Source organism: Aulonocara stuartgranti (assembly GCF_965226115.1).
Source record: "Aulonocara stuartgranti genome assembly, chromosome: 4".
NCBI lineage: Eukaryota > Metazoa > Chordata > Actinopteri > Cichliformes > Cichlidae > Aulonocara > Aulonocara stuartgranti.
This window is the reverse complement of record NC_138942.1, coordinates 5,723,855-5,744,357: the sequence shown is the minus strand read 5'-3', so window position 1 is coordinate 5,744,357 and position 20,503 is coordinate 5,723,855. Positions and strand designations below refer to the sequence as shown.

At 42.8% G+C, this 20,503-nt stretch overlaps 1 protein-coding gene across 2 annotated transcripts in view; it reads left to right on the top strand.

Moving 5' to 3' along the window:
- Positions 1–1,408: 1,408 nt before the first annotated feature.
- The window catches only part of syt3 (synaptotagmin III), a 42,452-nt gene continuing 23,357 nt past the window's right edge, over positions 1,409–20,503 (top strand). The window contains exons 1-5 of one of the 2 annotated variants that reach the window (XM_082529994.1): positions 1,409–1,426; positions 2,324–2,532; positions 10,347–10,654; positions 12,670–13,078; positions 19,250–19,645. In XM_082529994.1, the coding sequence (XP_082386120.1) occupies positions 12,934–13,078; positions 19,250–19,645 (541 nt within the window). In that variant the 5' untranslated portion in view covers positions 1,409–1,426; positions 2,324–2,532; positions 10,347–10,654; positions 12,670–12,933. Of the gene's footprint in view, positions 1,427–2,087; positions 2,533–10,346; positions 10,655–12,669; positions 13,079–19,249; positions 19,646–20,503 lie in introns of those variants that run through there. The other variant, XM_082529993.1, reaches the window with a different exon arrangement.

Here is a 20,503-nt window from a genome sequence, read left to right as displayed (position 1 = left end):
ATATAATTATAAGGTGTTAATTTGTTAAACTATGTGTGGCAAATACTCTTTTTAATATTATTTCCCGCCTAACTCTGAGAACATTCCTGCTTAATCTTCTCGGAATACATAAATGCTGTCAGGGTTTTATTATTTTTGTCAGCGTGACAAGTTATTAAAAATTGTGCTGGGAATAAATGTGGTCTGTGAAATAATATCACTTTGTCCGTTTGAATAAGTTGTAAGATCATGTTGAGTTATGGGATTTTATTGTTTTGCCATTGTGATCACTAAACGTTCTGCAGGAGCATTAGTCCTGAATTAATGTGATTTTTTTTTTATAGACGTGGATTCCAAATGTTTTTTTCCAAATCTATGTCTTGATCTTTGCTCCCCATTAGCAAAATAAAAAGCCCAAGATCAAATTTGGATTCACTTAAGCCAGCCTAATTCAAATAACACCCCCACCATCACTGCCACCCCTTCCCCTTCTATCTCCCTCTTAGACCCATCTGAAGTCCGTGATTAGCATTTTTATGAATAAATAACAGTTTGATCTGTGCTATTTTTATTTTTTTAAGAGCTTGCATTTAGAATAGTTTTTGAGCCAAATGCATGTAGAATTTCCATACCCAAGTTTCTAACAAGGCCTAGATGTTCGCTTGTGCTGTGTGGCCCATTAGGTGTTGTTTGGGCACACTCTGGGAGAATGATTAATTCATCAGTGTGCCGTCTTTAAATATGAAGATGCTTGCTTCTGTCCCGACAACAGAACTCACAGTAGGAGGCCTTTCTTTTTGGACTGAAAAAGATTAATGCGCAGGCTTCCTGCTAACTATAAATATTAGCGGTTACTAATTATGCTGTGAAGTTAAACTATAGGCAAGATTTTAATGAGAAACATCCGCAGTGACTGGAAGAATACAGAAAAAACCAACAGATACCATGCACAGTGCGGAGACAGTAATGACTGGCGATATGGTCTGAAAAACACACATGGAGAACAAGTACAAAAGTGCGCGCTGTTCGCCGTGTTCATTTGACACGGCAGCAGGCCCATATGCTGTGAACATCTTGAGGGGCAGAGGGTTGACTTGCCTTACATAACTGTTAAAGTTAGCACCATCTCAACAGGAAGAAGAGAAGAAACCCTAATCTAGGGGTTTACACACTACTTTCCAATTATTGTTTTTCAGATAGATTTGATTTTTGTTGATGGAAGCGATACGATACAGAATGTGACATCTGGATATCAAAACTACTTCCCTATTACGTCCTCTCGCTGCTTGATGTGCAAATTCAATTATAACTGAATTACAGCTTTTCTCATTTTGTTGGGTCGACCACTCTGGGAATATGTCAAGGGCCCCTGAAGGCACCCTGGGAGACACCACTTTAAAAGCAACCCCTCTCGTACAATGCCTAAACCTGTTCCCGGCTGACCGTGGTGAGTCCTCATTATCCTGCTCGTGATGTTATCATAAAACAGAGAAATATTTTTATGTGCATATACGAGGCCTGCAGGAATATCATAATCTAATCATGACTCCAATAAGCCTATGTCTCATTCTAACTAGATCATGTCCTCTGTATACTTCAACTGCTCTTCTCATGCTGCACACACATAACACACACACACCAGCCAGGTCCCTTTTTTTGGCTCAGAGCCGAACAACATTGACCCTCTATCCCATCTCTGCTCTCCACCACCTGACATCCTAGCAACACCTCCTCTTCACACTACCCTATCCCCACCTCTACTCCCACCGTTTCTTCCTCTCATCCCACTGATGTTGCCATAAAAAAACGGCAACATTTTATGTGGCCCCCAACCCACTCACCACCAGCACTACATCACCTCTCCAGGGGCATCTGCGGGAGTATCATTATCTAATCATAGCTCTAATAAGTCCAAACAAGATCCTGGGTGCTTCCATGTACCCTGCAGGCTCAGAGAGGCCAGTACCCTCCACACCATTTATAGACCCCCTCCATCCCTGCTTCCCACCAATACACACACACACTCCGGTACCCACAGGCCACTTCTCTCTCTCTTTTCCTCTACACGCCCCACATACATCAGTATGTCTTTAGCACTGGCTGGGCTGTACAGGCAGAGAGAGAGAAGAGACAGAGTATTAGTATTCAGAGCACAGTGAGGAAAAAAAGGAGAGGGAGCGAGCAAGCAGCAGAGAGAAAGAGAGAGAGAGTGAGAGGGAGGGGATAGTGAAATAGAGAGGAGGAAAAAACACAAGGAGGGGGAAAATATAAGAGAAGAACACAGGAAACGGGAGGGAAAAGAGGGGAGGGGAGATATATCATATTGTTCATTTCTCTCTCTTAGTCTGCCATCCCGGTTGCGCGGCTTACTGCTCGGTGCCGTCTTGGAGAGGAAAAGAGAGTGAGAGAGAGAGAGCGAGAGAGAGGAGGGGTGGACAGAGCGAAAGAGGGCGGAATGCCCCTTTACAGGCGTCGCATCTGACTAGAACAGCGGAGAATCTCGTAATTCGGAAATTGGTCAGATAGGAGGACACTGCTTTCTGCAACACCAAGGTAGGGAGACCTTCCCTTTTGTTGCCCCCTTTCAGGCAGCATGCATGCGGGTCTGTGATATCCGCGATGTATGCTTTATTCGCGTCATATCTCCTTTGATCCTGCATCCCGCACCGTGCTCTGCTGAATGTGCCCTAAATCTCGCAGCATGTGTCTGTTTTCCATGAATATTTAATGTAGATTATTTGTGCATCACTCTGGCTCTTCTGTATTGCATTCTGCCATTGCATATTCGAGCCTATAGTGGGATGCATGCTGTGTGGAGGCAGTCTATAAGGTAACGGAGGCTGGTCTAGCCCATATGACAGATACCAGTGTCACAAGTGTATTAATGGCAGCTATCCTCACAGACGACAGTGATTAAACTTTTTTTTTTCCACGAGAACGACATGAGGTATGAGGCGAACAGACAGAGGGGTGCGCGCGCGAGCACGCAGAAAACACACAAGACAGGTTGACGTTCGTAAGACGTGCGTAATCCCCCTTCCACCCACACCCACACCCCAACCAGCCTACCCCACTCCCCCTCACCACCATCAAAGACACAGTTTCCTTCCCACCACAGAGAACCATATTTATGCAAATGGTCAAAAAAAGGAGAGAAAAAAACAGCCGCTGAGACACACTGACTCACCACTCTTACATGGTGCTAGGTGAAAAATGAAGTGAAGGCGGCCCGTTGTCTGTGTGTGTGTGTGTGTGTGTGTGTGTGTGATTACACTCCCTGTCTGTAAATAGGTCCCGCTCTGCAGCTCCACGGGCTGTGCAAGAGACAGGAAGAACAGTACCAGTATCCCACGGTTCCTGGCTGGCCACTTGCTCTCTATTTCCTGTCCCATGTTATAGATAATTTAAACACTTGCAGCTCCAACAGGCCCAGAGTGGCAGAAAGCTGTGAAAACCTCAACAGAAACCCTGATATGTGTGAATGGAGGATAGAAATAAGTGGGGATGAAAGGAGACACTGCCTTTTTGAAAGCGAAGGGGTGTTTGGTTGAATGTTTATTGAGATATATGGTCTTTAGCTGATATTAACACTCACCCACCTCATGTTATTTATTTGCTGAGAGGGTGTCCAGGAGCTATTATAGGACTGGCTAAATTGGAACAACCTCGAGGCTGAGGCTGAGCAAAGCTATTACCTCTAGTCAATAGACATTAATATCCCCATGCTCAATCTCGGCCTCATACAGCGCCAAGTCTGTCCCCGTGAAACCGCTCCACTGGAGTAACCAAAAAGATGTGTTGTAGTAGCCCTATCTGTTTACCCTTGTGCATCAATCCGTCACAGCCGAGTGAGCAAAGAGGAGCGATGATAGCATTGTCTCAGGCAGACATCGCTGTGGCCTCAAAAGGAAGTGATGCAAAACAGAAAGGAGGATATGCCGGCACTGGAGAGAGGTCATGACCTCAGTGCATCAGGCATACTCCTGACGAATAGGGAATGATCTGAGGATACAAGAGTACATCGATTTGAGGTGGTATAAAACATGATACAGCCCAGCAGGGTAGAGCGCAGCTGATAGCATCAAAGTCCAGAATAGAGAGGATAGGGTCACGGGGCCAAGATGCCAGTCTACGGAGTACGGCTGACTTGAAATGAGAGAAAAAAAAGTTAATGTGAAAACTGCCAAAACATCAGAAGTGTGAAATTCACTTAAACACTTAACCGAATTAGCAGACTTTCAAAACAAAAACATAAACAAAACCTTTCAGGCAAAAACGAGAGGTTCAATTAGAGATGACTTCCAGGTACAGATGAAAACAAAAGAAGGCGCGTGGCAGCAGATAGAAAGACTTGAAAGCACGTTCAATGAGATCCGCCTGAAACATCCTATTAGGTATAACCAATGGATTAGTCTCCTTTGTCTACAGAAGCATTATGTTCTGACATAAAAAGGCTCTGACTGGTCTCAGTTTTGCAATTATGAAGGTGTTCAGTTTTACCTCCATGAAAATAGTTTGACATTTTAGCAATAAACAGTAATTCTGTTTAGACCAACCTTAAGAGAGAAAGGAGCTGAATAGGAGGAAAAGAGGGTTTTATGATCTTACACCGCCTCAGACTGTGGGGTGAACTGAGAAATTAAATTCCAGAAAAAAAAACAACCAAAAACTCAAGGTAATACTACAACTGCTGTTTCCACTGCTGATGATATCGATCCAGGTGCCTTTGAACTGGAAAAACGAAAATTGTAGAAGACCCACATGTGATGTATTTCATTCAGCACACAGACAAATATATTATTATGCTAAATGACCATATTGGGTTGCAAAAGATCACAGGTTTGTGGTAAGCATCTGAATGTCTTCTGCTTCTTATTCAGCAGACAGCAGCGACTCACATGTCTTATCACTGTAATTCCCGAACCCGGCTGAGGTGTGTGATTCTTCCTTCAGAGGCAGATTCCACATACAGATTTCAGCTTTCACTCCCGCTCTCCAACATGATCCTTGTTACTGAAAAACCTGCCCCCTGGGTTTTTATCAAATTCACATTCGCCACACTGAAGGATTTCTGTTTTGTTTGTAGCAGCTGTCGGTGGAATTTCTGAGCGAGGGAGGAAAAACCACTGTAATTCTTGTGTGAGGGAGGTGCTGCGCTAAAAAATAAGAAATCCAATCCCCCCCCCCCCCCCCCCCCCCCCAAAAAAAAAAAGAAAAAGAGAAAAATATAGAGAGAGTGCATTCAATATTAGATAAATATTTATTACACTATGCCCCAGCCATATGAAATGGGAGTAGTGCTGGGTTGGTTTGTTTTTTTGGTGCTTTTACTCAGACTTTGGATGTGGTTTCTCTTTATAGTTTGGATATTTTATGCACCTGAGAGGAGCCCCCAAATCTGTCCTTACTGTGCAAATGTAAGAAATCCCTTCATTAAAAGGGGATGCAAATATAAATGCCTCATCTGCTTTATCACCTGTAAGTCGCAATGAGAATGTAAAGGCTGCAATGAGCCTTTAAAAATGAGTAATTTATCCTAAGTGATTAACGGGAGGGGGCAGCCAGGGGTTTGGCATCTTGGTGAAGGACACCTGTGTAGCTTTGAACTTGCAGTCTCTTTCGTACTGATACAGCCCTGAATTTGGGTTTACATCCATTAAAGCTACTAACCGGTGTCTGGTGCGACTGGCCCTTTTTTCCTGGACAGATTTAGCTCATGATCTGATTGGCTTGCTTCATCTCATCCAGCTCCCATCTCCTTCCCGTTAACGTGATTTGGCAAGACTGATTGCTTTTTTTTCTCCGTGGAGTGATTACGCTGTGACCTTGCGCTGCGTCCTGTCTCCTCTGCCCAGTCGGACAGTGACCTTACTGGTCGACTGGTCTGTGTTGTGGCGTATTCGTTCCCTGTGTGTATTGATCCCAGGCAGAACAGCAGTCAATGGAGCGTCTGTGGGAGGCTTAGTGTTGCTCTGTACAGTAAAGTAGTAGGGCGCATTTCTGGGCATGCTGCTATCTCAGTTGAATGCTCCATCACCATGTTTCTAAAGGCATATTCATCGGCGAATAACCATCTTCTGTAAATATTTTGCTTGTAGTAAATTGCATCGCCCAAAACCTTGATTACCATTGTTGCTGTGTCACCCTCGCCGCCAGCTTCCTGTTTTTTTTCCCTGCCCTTCTCTGCTCCAATTTTTTCCCCTCCCTCTTTATCTGTCTCGCCTCCAATTTAATGTCAGCATCTCTCTTATCCCTCTCTCGCCGTCTCCCTATTCCACTGTCTCTTGCTATACAATCGTTCTTTCTGTCTGTCTCCTCCATTTCTTTTTTGCCTCTCCCTCTTGATGCTTTCACTGGCATTTGAGGCGTACAGTTTTGTGCCAGACAGCCATTTCTCAGATTGAGATATCCCAGGTTTTAAGTCACTCAGACAGATTTGCTATCTTAATGGGCGAGAGTAAGGGTGGGGTTGTTGGAGGAGGGCTTGTGTTGCTTTTTGATTTGCCAATTTTGGATTAATTTCTGTAATAGGTTGCGGTGAGATGGAAAGATAAATGGAATCTGCATTAACTGAGTTTCCTGCACTGATAAAACAATCTTGCTTGCATTATCAGCATAAATCTAACAAAACAGTGCGTGCACAATCAGCTTTCTTGCATGGAAAAAAACATATTTGCAAGTAAAATCAAATTTTCATATTCATCTGGTCATTTTTTAAAAGCGATATCTACTTAACTTTAAAAGTTTCAATTGTCTATTTTTAATTAAAACAAGTGAAATTCGATGCTGGTAGTAACACGGTTTTTGGCAGTAACATGCATCTAATTATCTTTTCAAATTAATGAAGATAATTAGTGAAATTCAAATGGGATAACTTCTCATTACTTTTTGACTTTTGAAGAGCAGTGAGTCACTGTTGACAGAGATCATGGCATGGCATTACTTCCCAGCTCTTTTAATGATAAGAGCACCATCCCTTTGATCACACGAGTCCATGCTGACACTGGGATTGAGATCAATCCAGCAACCCACTGCACTCAAGGTGTCACAGCCTCTCTAATCTAACATGAAAGTAAATATAACTCAACCTGGGCAAGTGAACTGTAAATATCCACATCCATCCACAATCTTTGCCACTGCAAATTCCCAAATGCCCCCCAGAAAGGCTACAATATTAACAGGAAACTGCAGACTATAGAAAAAAAGCAGGTGTTGGTATAATGTATCCAGATGTCTACTGAGCTTAGTATAAAGTCCTTCTAGAAGCACATCTTGCCACTCGGCAGCCATTCTGGCAATGCCTCGAGAGAGGCTCGATATTAATGTTGATGGTTATTGAGATATCAGCAAGGCCTGGGGAACATTTAACCAGACAACCCGATATCACACCAAAACTTGTAATAGACACACAAGTCCGCTGTGTGTATTTCATGCTTTGCCTCTCCAAAACATGAAGTGGACATGTATACAAAAGTTTTATTACCAGCACGAGGACATAGCGAAATATCTCCCTTTGCTGTTACTGCAACTTCTGCATGCAAATCTTTTTCACGCTTTTTAGAATCAAAGCGTGAAATAGACACACTGGACCGGCGTAGCTATTACACGTTTTGCTGTAATACTGGGTTTACCCAGATGAGAAAAGCCTTGAGCTCCAGGGAGATCATCCAATACACACTAAGCTATGTTTGTTCAACTCGCAGCAGAGACATGGAGAACTATAAAAACTGCCACGGTCAAAGTCCAAACTTTCTGAGCCAGTCCCTGCGACAAATCCTCTCCGTCTGATGGCAAAACAAGGCAGACAGAGCAACGTCCCAAGCAAGAAGAGATCCTTAAAAAGCCAGCAACTAACATCAATAATGGACCTGAACACAAAATGAAAATGAAAAAGCGCACCGCCACAAAAGACCTGGTGTCGGGACCTCATCGCAGACATCAAAGTGACAGGACTAAGAGGGGAATGGGTAGTAAAGGCAGGGTTAGTCAGGATGAGGGCCTAACTAACTTTAACTGGAATATACAAATTACATGCAAAGGCTCAAAGGTCTAATTTATTAAGGGCTCAATCCAGAGTACTAAAGTCAACAGCATCAGTGTTCATTCTTTGGGTACGCTAAATAAATTCTAATGCTAATTCACATTTTGGATGTAGGTAGCAAAAAAAACCCCTGAAATTACACTTTCCTACACATTTACTAATTAACCACATACTGATATAATGATTAGATAATCCGATAACACAAATCTGAGATAGTCATGAACCTCTACAGTGCAAATATGTCACAACAACGACACAGCTGGTTCATTTTTTCCCCCAGTTTAGCTGTTGACTGGTTCTGAGGGGGCAGCAGCATCTTTTCCTTTACTGATTTCTACTTTAGATTTCTGCTTGGGATTCTTTGAGTGCTATGATTTCCTTTTATAATGCATAAAAGTGTAACTAACGTGCATCATTTTTCCTGCTACAAACTGCCCGACACAGCTTCTCAAAAAGCTATGATGCTTTTTTGCTGTTGAAAGAAAGATTCCAGATGGGGTAAAATATCTCCATCTCCTCCAGCTTTGTGATTGTACTGAACAGAGAAACTTGAACAGCATTGTGTTTGCGGCCTGAAAAGCCTGCACTTGAACAGATTAGCTGGGCTTAAATAAATTGATCACTTCGACAGGGCACCTATTTGCTCATTTCTAACTCCACAACTGTATTTTGGCTGTACTAGAGTAGCTTTGCATGACTCACTCCTCAAGCTCCTCCCCCATAAAGGCAACTTTCTTATAAGCCATCTTACTCCTGAGTGGCTGTCTCTCGCAAACAGAAGATTTGAAAAGTGGGTGATTTGGGGGCTTCTCTCCCCATAGCAAAGGCCATGTGCCTACGATGGCCATATTGAAAATATCCACTCTCATTTAGTTTATACACAGAAGAGGCAAAGAAGAGAGCGCTGGCAGGGTGCAGTGGGTGAAGACGAGTATCAGGGGGGTGATTTGTGACAGAAGTATAGCAGCAAGAGTGAAAGGGAAGGTTTACAAGATGTTAGTGAGACAAAAAGACAGGAGGCAGAGATGTAGGTTGCAGAGTTGAACATGCTAAGATTTCACTGGAAGTGACCAGAAAGGACAGGATTAGAAATGACTATGTCAGAGGGAAAGATTATGTCGAGCGCTTTGGAGACAAAGTTAGAGAGGGAAGGCTGAGATGGTTTGGACATGTGCACAGAAGAGATAGTGGACAAAGGATGCTGAATAGAGAGATGCCAGGCAGGCGAAAAAGAGGAAGAGGCTTGTGGATGTGATGAAGAAGGAAATGCAGAGGGTTGATGTGACAAAGGAGAATGGCAGGATTAGGGTGAGATGGAAGCAGATGATTCATTGTGGTGACGCCTAAAAAAAGAAGAAGAAGAGAAGTGTCAGAAACTGAGCGCCTCAAGTAATAGTGAAGAAAACCATGACCGGTTTTCTTTAAGAGAAAAAAATTAACAAAATAAGATATTGGGGTTTAGTCAAGATACAGTTACAATGTTATAGTTCATGATACTAATTTAACCCTGTTCCTCTTCTTTTCCTAAGATTAATTTTTTTTAGTGTATAGACTGACCGACTTTCATTATGTGACTGAGAGCAAACAAGACAGGGGAAGTGTGTTTCTGTCTTCAAGCAGAGGGACAGAAAACTTGAAAGGGTTTGGAAGCATTTCTTGTTTCTGATCTTGTTCGGAGTGAAATATGTCTTTGCCTAATGCAGTGATTGATGGAAGGCTGGGAGACAGATGGACACATAAGGAGCACTTTGCTAGGGAGGTGCCACTCAGTGCACAAAGACTGACGCTGACATTTCACAGAACAACATACATCAAATGATCAATAGTCCTTCCCCTGTCTGACGAGGTACCTTGCTTGAGAAATAGGGCCGCTGCTTTGCAAGGACAAAACAGCTCAGTGGAAAAGTGAGCTGACCTCTCACCACGAACATTGTTTTGCCAGTGATTTATTTTCCGACCACACCACTTGTACAAGATAAGGTTTTTGGCCAGGACATGTTCAATACTGGTGGTTTTTGGAGCAAATCTGTAATATCAGACACAAGTTTGCACACGTTCTTTGGTCAGAGTCCCTGGAGACTCAGACACTGTGAGAAACTGGAGTTTGGGCACTGACCTGTTTTTATTTTGACAGAATGAGATCGGAATTAAAGGCAGCATGCTAAAGAAGGCCTGTTTCCTTTGAATGAAAGGCTCATGAGCAAACACTTAAGAGAGTCAGACTTAATGCATCTAATTATATCTCAATCTGATGTTTGTGGGATTTTTGAGTCCCCTGTTGTCTTCATTCACCTTACTGATTGATTGATTCCTAATGTTCTTCCAGGTTCTGTTGAAAAAGATCTCCACGACTGACAGTGACATCCAGTCCACGCTGATGTGCTGGCAAGGCCAAGGATCCCGATGCATTCCACCAATTCCTGCTGGAGCTAGATGACTAAGAGCTCAGCACAACAGGCTCCCATTTCTGATCTTGGAAACATTAGGAAAATAACAAGATAAAGGTTATGCATGCACTGCAGGCATAACTCCACGCTCCTCAGCCAAATCTGTTTGCAAAGAAAATTTCACACGTAGTGTCTCCACACGGGCTTGCAACATGGCCCACAACCTGAAGAGCTGAGTTCAATAAAGGTAAAACACATAAGTAATATCTTTAATTTAGATTTTTCTTTCAGTTTGACTTTTGGTACACAATTTTTAATCTATGAAAGAAAAGAAAAAAAAGCCAGAAACCAGGCGCACTCTCTTAAAGTGTTTGTGGTTTCAGTATATTTATCTTTTAGAGACTCACTGGAAGAGAGCTCACAATTATCTAAATTACTCTGTAATTACAGTAAAAAGTGTTTTAGTTTGAAACATGACATACGTTTCCAAAATGACTGACCCACTGGTCAGTTTTCGACAACAAACTAATCACGGTTTCCCCAGGAGATAATTGACAGCAAGGCCCTGTGAAATTAAGGGCGCACCATATTGAGTGAAGGATCCGGCATTATTCAAAGGCTCCTGTTTAAGGGATAGGAAATAAAACTCGCTCTATTTAGTTCTCTATTAAAATACACAGTTTTAGCTGTATATTGTTGCTCATAATTTAATTTCTTCATTTCACCAAGTGGTGTGTAAATGCACAGCCATCCATCCACTGTCTAATCTTAATCAGTTTTTATTTTATTTATATTGCACCAGATCACAACAACAGTCACGTCAAGGTGCGTTGAGGCTTAAACTTACTGTAAATTGATTAGTTTTAATTTTGCTATAGTCATCTCAAGGTGTTTTATGTTAAAACGTGAAAGAGCACACACTTGACGACAGTGGGGATGAAGAACTCCCTTGTTAACATTGATAACACTGTGTCTTTTCAGATGTGCAGGCTGCCAGTTCCATAGGCATTAATGCACCATCATACATCAGAGATGCAGGTTTTTGAATTGAGCACCGAAAACAAGCCACATGGTCCCTCTGCCCTTCTGTCTGGAAGACGCAATGTCTGTGTTTTCCACTAAGAATTGAAAATTTTGATTTGTCTGACCACAGAAGAGTTTTCCAGTTTCCTCAGTCCATCTCAAATAAGCTTCCAGTGAAGACGGGGGTGATCTTCAGTACATGATGGAGCTTTAACCTCCAGTTGTGAATCACTCAGTAACTTGTGTTAGCAGACAGGGATTTCCACGACAGGATCATACCTGTTTTGAATGCAGTGCCACTTGAGGCTCCGAAAGTCACGGGCATCCCTTTGCACACTGAATCTTTTGATGATATTGTATACTGTAGGTGATGGCATTGTCAAAGTCTTCACAATCTTACATTGAGAAATATCATTCTGAGGTTGTTCTACAATTGTAGATCCAGGTTTTTTACAAACTGGTGAGCTTCTGTCCATCTTTACTTTTGAGACACTCTAGCTCTCTTAGATGCTCTTTTTATGCCCAGTCATGTTTCTCATCTGTTGCTAATTAACCTAATTAGTTGCTAAATGTTCCTCCAGCAGCATCCTTTTGGTTTGACGTTGACAATAATTGCATCATAATGCTTTTATTTACATTTTACATGCCATCCCAACTTTTTTGAAACCGGTGTAATAGAAACACAAGGTTAAACTTAGGGTTGACTTAAGAGTTTAATTCATTAATATAGTTGCATATACATTAACATGTCATTTAACATGTCATTTAACCTTGTGGTGCCTTTATTTGCCCAAGAGCCTTCTGCTGCCATGTGCTTAGAGGAGGTGGGAGGATGAAATTTGAGCAATGTGTCCTGCCTGTAGGAGCGTTCAAGAAAGTCCACACATGTAAATGTTACGTTTTTGTGTGCAAGTTTTGTCTACCAGATGAAAAAAAATCATCAACAGTCCTCATCAGCACGACCAGCAACTAAATACTTAATCACACATCAGAAATTTTAGTTTTGCCCTCAACAAGATCAAATTTTCTCACCCTTTCTTCAGTTTTCTCTAATCAGTCTTCATAGTGTATGCTAAAGCAATATTATAGAGCCAACCATCTATCAGGGAGTTGCTGATGGTTCTGGCATTCATGTTCACACTTAATGGCTAAGGTGACCAGTCTGCCAGAAACTTGATTTGTCTCCTTTTATGTCCTCACATCTCAGGTCTCCACTTTCTCTCATTTTATCTCTTTCAGGGAAAGTGAGAGGGGCGGGTGCTGCTCACTCATTCATGGGCACATCAGTCTGGCCTCTGCGATCCAGCCTGCAGAGCCCCTCGTGTTCTTGCTTTATCACAGCTGTCCCCTCAACTTCCTCTGCCTAATCGCTCTCAGCTCGCACCTTGTAAAAGGTGGACAGCCCAAAACTGTGCTTACCCAAGCGCCGTCCGATAGGTGAGGGCGGCGAGGGCTGCGCTGTCATTGGCTGACTGCTGGTGAGAGTGCGATGCGGATTGGAGGATGTCAGGGGACTGGGATGAAGACCTGTGTAAGAAGGCGCTGGTGTTGGTGGAGGAGCTGTGCTTCAACACGAGGGGTTACAGCCAGAACGAACGCTGCCAGGAGTTCATCTTCCTGAGGAGGGGCAACAGGCCGATTGATACAGGTAACACACACACCTGGTGCTTCTTACAAACAGTGATTCAATAAAAGATGGATGTAACGTGCGTGTTTGCAAAGTGAAGTCAACGTGGAAATGACTTAAACCTACATGCTCTGGAAAAAAGAGAGAGAAAAAAGGCCCTCAGTTCCCTTCATCAGTGACCTCAATAAACACTTTTTGGATAACCTTATGTGCTCAACCACAAGTTCCACTTACTAAAATTATAAGAGAAGGATTAACCAGAGTATCCAGAGCAGTCAGTGCTGTGTGTTGTGTACTCAGATCCACCCCTTATTTGTCAAAGCAACACAGGAGCAATACTGGAAACCCTTAACACGAATGTGACTCCTCTAACCAGTGGATAACACCACAGCGGCGTTTAAATACAATCTATGCTTATGAATCAAGTTTGGCAGTTCATTGGTGTTTTAATGCTATTTTTCTTTTGTTTTAAACTTATAATTATTTCTATAAAACCTCAGTGAAATCTGCCTTATTCTGGGAACAGACTACATGAAATGAGCCTGATCATGCAGAAGATATAAGGTGTCACTTGGTAACAAAGTGGTTGTCATGTTGTGTATGCAGTCTTTTTTCCCTCTTTTTTTTGCAACAGTAAATAGGCTGATATTTATGTAGAGCTTTTCTGCTTTTCTGATCAGTGTGAACTGCTCTAATACTAAACGGAGGCTTTTAAGGTCTTGGTTCCCTCAATTCTGCAAGCTTGACCGATATAAGCACAGAGATCTCAGTCAGCAGTCAGGAACTTTCTTTCTCTGCAATTTATTGATTTTTCAAGATTCTCCCCTTTTTTTTTTTTAAATTTTGTGTTTTACAAAAATTGCCAGTTAAGCCTACTGCTTCCTGCTTTATGCCAAGTTCAGTCTACACAATACCAGCATGATTACAGCCAAATCTGGAAGGCGTTGGTTAGGAGCTGACTTTGGAAATGAAATTGTTTATTGTTGCACTACAGTTGATTGAAAACCAAAGTTGAATCTGGGAACCCTGTGTTAGGGTTAGGGATGTTAGCATGTTAGTATGTCTTTGAGTCCTCAAAGGTTCTCGAATTTCACAAAGAGAGATCTGCCAGCAACTGTAAACATTACAGAGCAAAAGAGGAGTGATGTTGCTTTTGTAGCTTAGGGGGGCTGTGAAATCGCGAGCTAGTGCCTCCTTCCTGATGACGTCAAACACACTGTGAATGACAGAATGATTGATCAGGGAGCCACCTATGCTCTGTCTTGTCCTTCAGTCAGAAAAGAGGAAGATTTTATTACTCTATAATGGCCCGATCTGACATAGCGACCAGAAATTAGGTAGCCTGTGCTCAGCATTAAAGCAACACCTTATTCAAGAAATACCCTTGAAGTATCAAAGACTCATCAAACCCTGCAGTTTGTAATTTACTCCTTCACGCAGAGCAGGAACAGCCTGATTTGAATCAGTTTAAATGTACTGCGAAGAAAATGAGCTTTCACCGTGGACAAAGTAGCAAAACTTTCCAAACATCTGCAGCAGAATAAATAACCCTTATGCTGCGCGTCCATATGCTCAGTAGATTTCAAAAACTCACAATCTTAGCAAAATATGCCTAAATATCCAGAGACTTGCCATGGCTGATCTGTATGTTTTGATGCTTTTTTTCTCACCCGCCATGAAAACAAACTAAAGTCAGCTTTGATTTTCAATTTAATCTTTTCACAAGGACCACAGTGGCTGGACTCTCTCTGAAGGGAGGAAAATGTGAACTTAGCAGACACCTTTCAAGCCTACAGCGAAGGGAATGGTGATACTATAAAAAGATTTGGGGTATTGCTTTAAGGAACTGCTCTTTTTAATATAGACATGATTGAAGGTTTAAGTATTCCATTATGGACCAAATGAAGTTTTACACCAAAGGCCTTCTTCTAAAACTGGAACTTTTTTTTGTAGGTTTTGTCCCGAAAGAGGTAAGAGCAAAAGATTCTTTTTTAGTACTGACTTGTCACAGTGACTTTAAGGTATGATGAGGCAAAATGTTAAGAAGAGTGCTCACATTTAAGGATGGTTAGAGGTACTGTGCACTCACAACAACAGACCATGAAATATTCACGTTCTCGACTGAAGTGGCTAAGGTACAAGTCCATCCCATTTCTTTTATGATCCCCAAAAGAGTCTCGGTAGAATTCTGTGATTGTTATCTCAGAGCTGGATTATAAGAATATATATATTTATATCATCACATCCTTTGCCAGAGTGAATAGGTACACCCTGCTGCACTGTGGATGAGATTATTGTGTGTAGGTTCTTAGTGAGCCATTTGGAAGTGCACTGTGCTGTTATGCAGATTAGCATGGATCTGTGGCTCAGTGTAGATTAGCCTGGATTGCCTGTGTGTTGCCTCCGGAGATTTGGATGGCTCTGAGAAGAAATGTCATGCCATGGTTTTAGGCGCTGGCCCCCACCGCTTACCAGCTGTGATTTTTCGGTGTTTGCTGATGGAAGTCCGCGGTCCCTCGGAGGATCGCGACCGCTGAAAGCTGTCAGTGAATGACTTGTAAGCAGCGGAGATGTGTTTGATGTGGAGCAATGTACGACTCCCAGTGGGCTTGCATCAGTCGCTGACTGACAGGAAGTCTCAGTCCCTCTTCACGGCGTACTACAGAGGCCTTCTACCCACACACCTACCCGCCTGCTGACTCGCTTTTTATGCTTTGTGGATTAGCGATGGATCTTTGGCAGGATCAGCGCTCAGGAAGTTACAGCGACTGCCCTAAAGAGAGACAAATGGAGGCGAGTGGCTTGGCCCCCGACAGTCCCTGCACACATTTGATCACAGCCACGTCTTATCAGCGCACCCTGATCTGCCAACTGCACACAACCTACTCCTCTAGCTCCTCGCTTTGTTTTTTTCCCCTCTCCAGATCAATACATTAACCTTTCTCATCCTCAAACTCCTCCCCTCTTTGGGTTTCGCTCTAAATCACTGTCAGCTTGTTTTCCCCAATCTCTCCTTTTCCCTTGCTCTCTCTCTCTCACACTCTCTTTGTATCATTTCCTGTGTGGTTTCGAGCCTTTCACACATGGTGTGGTAATTGTATCAGCTTTATCAACCCCCCACCCCCTCTTCTCTCTAGAAACAAAAAGGAAGAATTGACCCAGTCATCGTATATGTCTGTTGCAACATGCGCACCAATCTGTTTTTAAGCCTTTCTATGTTTGTAGCAGCCCTACATTTTTTTCCCACCCCTCATCACGGCTGTCTTTATTTCTCTTTTGCCTCATTCCTTTACCCCCCCCCCCCCCCCCCTTCCAACATTTCTTCCTTCCTGTCTCCTGATCTCAGTTATCATGTTCTCTCGTGCTTTGCTTTTGCTTTTTTCCTTCCCCCCCATTCGTCGCTCCTCAATTCCCACCTCATCGTGTTCTCCACCACCGATCTATGTCCCTTCGCCTATCCTCCACCTCCACGGCCCCCCAATCATATCTTTTGAACAAGTGCTGATTAATGACATACAGGCTGATGAATAATTCACCAAAGAGAAGCTGAGGCAAAGCAGGGGGGAGACAGATAGAAGGTTGGGGTGACGAACAAAGAGAGTGAGAGAGAGCACGCAGAGGCAGACAGCATGGGGAAAAAAATGACAGCGAGGAAAGAGGGGTGTTTGAGGGGATTACATACGAGAGAGTGAAAGAGAACGTGAGGGAGGGCGGATGGAGACAGTAGGCGAACCAAGTTCCAGAAGATGTAGCCCTGGGCTGAAGGATTGGCTTCTGTTGTCTTGTTTTCATTCATTTGTTCTCAGTCTTGTTGTCAGCCGGTTACAGATAAAATGTAATTCTTCTTTGTTTGATTTAAAAGTGCTTATGTCTTTGTCATGCCCATAAAGGCACTCTGAAACAAAGTAAATTAAGACGAAAGGGAGGTTAAGGCCTTTGTGTGAGACTTGTGGAGGTTTGGAAAACATTTCCTTCTGTGGGTGAGACAAAGTTATAGTATGCAAAGGTCGTGCCTGGCCCGCCTGCGGACAGAAAAAACTCTTAATTGGTGACCTCGTGTTCTGGATGCAGCTCAAGAGGGCAAAAGGTAAAAAAATTTTTACTTATATGCCGCAAGGTGCAGAGGAGTACACAGTCTGGGAAATCTGAACGCTGTGTCTTACTTGGTCTGCTTACAGTGATTGAATATTCATGTTCAGGGCTCTGGGCCTGTAGTTCATTTTGATTCTGATTGGTCCGTTTGTCATGAAAGTCGTCAGACCAAAAGATGCTATTTATAAAAAGACTTCAAATGGTCCGGGATAAGAATACATACTCATTGTATATTCGGTCTATTTATTAATTAATATTCATATAATATTTATAAGGTATTTACAAATGTATTAATTTATAATGAATTTACAAGTCAGAGTGTCCAGCATGCGCACATGTGCCCACTCCTCAGCAGAAGTTATAAAGTTTCCCGGCCCAAGAGCTCTGTCAGCGGCTGCTGCTGCTGGAACTGTCCAGCAGTCTGGTGCTGAAATGGCTCTTTTTTTGTATTTTTTATTTTATTCTGCTCACTTTCTACATACGGATGAGTCATACTCCACCCTTCACCATCCCAAACACCCACATCCTCACCCTCACATATCCACACGCAGAAAACCCTCAACCCCACCCTCACTCCACAGTTACAATCCTCGAGCCATCACACATTAAAAAGCTCATAACCGTGAGGAAATGCAGGATGACACTGCATAGAGACATCACTGTCGGTGTTGGTGTTTTTTTAATTGCTACCCCCACCCAACCACCCCACCGCCTCCTCTCCTTCTCTAAGAACATCCACTCTGCCAGCGTTTGCCCTCATTTTAAGCTCAGGATTCAAATTTGGGATGTGAGCTTGAGGGGATGGCTGCATATTGCTATTTACGCCTACAGCAGGTTCCCTTTCCTGCCTCTGCCGCTCCGTGATGCGTGATTTGTAGATAATGTGGTGATGTTGGGAGCGATGTGCGTGCGTGTGTGCGCGTGTGGATTGTTCATCATGCAGTGGTTTATTGTTGATTTCTCAGACATATGTATGCGTAACATGTTAACGTGTAAAATACCAGATGCATGCTGATGAAGACGCTTTTTAAAAAAATGCCTCAGCAGCTATTGGATTACATTTGGTACACACAATCATGTTAGAATTGATCTCGTAAGCATGCTCAAACCACTGCTAAACATAGACTGTATACAAAAATGTGCGCAACCACTGTGATGTTCAGTTGTGCATCCTTGGTCTGAGCATTTTGACCATCGCAGTCTTGTTTTTGGTAAACTGGACATGATAAGCGGATGCTGCATTTTACTAAGAAACTTGCAATGTTATGGGGAAATCCTGGCGAAACATGAAACCAGGTAACATTTTTTAGCCTTTTATGGGTTTATTTAGCTTTTGACTTCAGGAGCAATTAAAGCACTGCAGACTAAGCTTACCTAACCCCAAATCAATAGAGCAAACAGACAAGTGTCCGTCCTCCTAACTCATTAAAATATAAAAACTTGTTATTAAACACATGCGCTGCTTGTCTCTACCTTGACTGTTACATTATTAGTATGACTGAAGTTTGCAGCTTGCACATAGGTCCAACAGAGATCACAGCATACCCTACTTTGCTGTTTTTGTTATTCCAATGGGGACCATACTGTACCAAATAAAGGTCATGGTGTATACAAATAGACTTGAAGTTTGCAAATGAGGCCATAAACTCCTGAAAAAAGGAGAGAATGAGGGAGCTTTTCATAATAAGGACTTTTTCCACATAGTTTTTCTCCAAGCAGAGGATTTGCCCCCTGTTGGCCTTTTGCAGGTTTAAGGTACTTCCAAGCTGGCTTCACGGTTCAGATGTCCATCTTTAATATCCAAGCTATGGCCCTTGGCAGCGCTTTCTTTAGCATTGTTAGCATTGTTGTGTTGCAGTGTGGGAGTGGGCTGTGCTTGCAAAGATTTTTTTTCTCGGAGCTCAGATTTAAAAAAAACCCACAAACATTCAGGGCTAACCCTGCCAGGCTCAGTGCAGGAAAATCGTGTAAAAATCTCAAGAGTTTAACTTGTTGGTTAAATAGAGGTTACAAAAAAGTGCACTCTCAGAAGTGTTATCTTGGCTAGAGACTTGTAAGTGTTAACTCGTCTCTTTACCTTCTTCCTGTGGTCCTCTGCAGAGATCTCTGTCAGTCTGCTGTCGGTCATTGTGACATTCTGCGGCATCGTCCTCCTCTCCGTCTCCCTTTTCGTCTCCTGGAAGCTCTGCTGGCTACCATGGCGGGACAAGGAGGGCGGAGGTCTGAGCCTGACATCGGGGTTGCTTCCTGGAACCGCCGGTGTCGGAAACCTTGCAGCTGCCGGGGGCTCGTCACTCTTACCCCCGCTGCTGCAGAGGAAAGAGGGCCACTCCTCGTCCTCGCTCTATCCCACCCTTGGCCAGCAGGGCCAGCACCACCCCCATTTCTCTGACCTAGTGGGGCTGGAGAGGGGTGAGGTCGGAGGCGTGGTTGGAGGGCCAAATGAGACCCAGGAGCACTCCTACCTGGACATGGACACCTACCCCAACAATGCTGGTGAGAGAGCAAAGACACGCAAACATTCATTTCAGCCAGGCTGAAAGAGCGATGCAATGTCTCCGTCAATACCCTCTCATTTTAATATACTCACAGGGTAGTGAATTTAATATGTTTACCTACATGCTGTAAAATAATTTGTCTGAACTGTAGCACTATGATGAATGTTGACCATTACTGCGTGTATATAAATGGGCTTCAGTGGTGCTACACTCAAGGAATATTACTTTTTCATCGTACTGGCGTGGTCTTTTATTACAGACATTTATTTAGTAGTAAAATTTAAAACAAGTGGTACACACATCTTTTAGGATCTAAATGACAAAAAATATAATGTGCAAATTTGTTATTTTATTATTTTTTTAAATAATTTTTGGAACATATGATGCAGGTGAGTGGCTGATTTACAACCTAAAGACCTCTGATTCCCGCCACCTGATAAATATATCTTTCCATTTAGCTCTGTTTTGTTCTTCTTGAATGCTGAAGGAACTCTACTAGTAGCTCCTTGGCTGCTTAACTGTCCTTAGCAGCTAGTTTTATCAGAGCATGCTTGCAGAAAACACCTGCATGCAGACCACAGTGTCAATTTCATTTTAGCTTATGAGCCACACACAGCCCAATTCCATCTCAAGGGGGATGAACTGGTAAAACCGCTGCCTAATAACCTGTAAAAAATACTCTGTCCAAAAGTTCCCTTTCTTTTGGTGTATAGCTGTGCAAGTACGTTCTGAAAACACTCAGATTTAATCAGCCGTCCATTTAGATAATAGATTACGAACATCCTGAGATGTCTCAAGAAAAATGAGGGCAATTTCAGCAATATATATGAGTTTTTCCCACATTCAGTCAGTATAC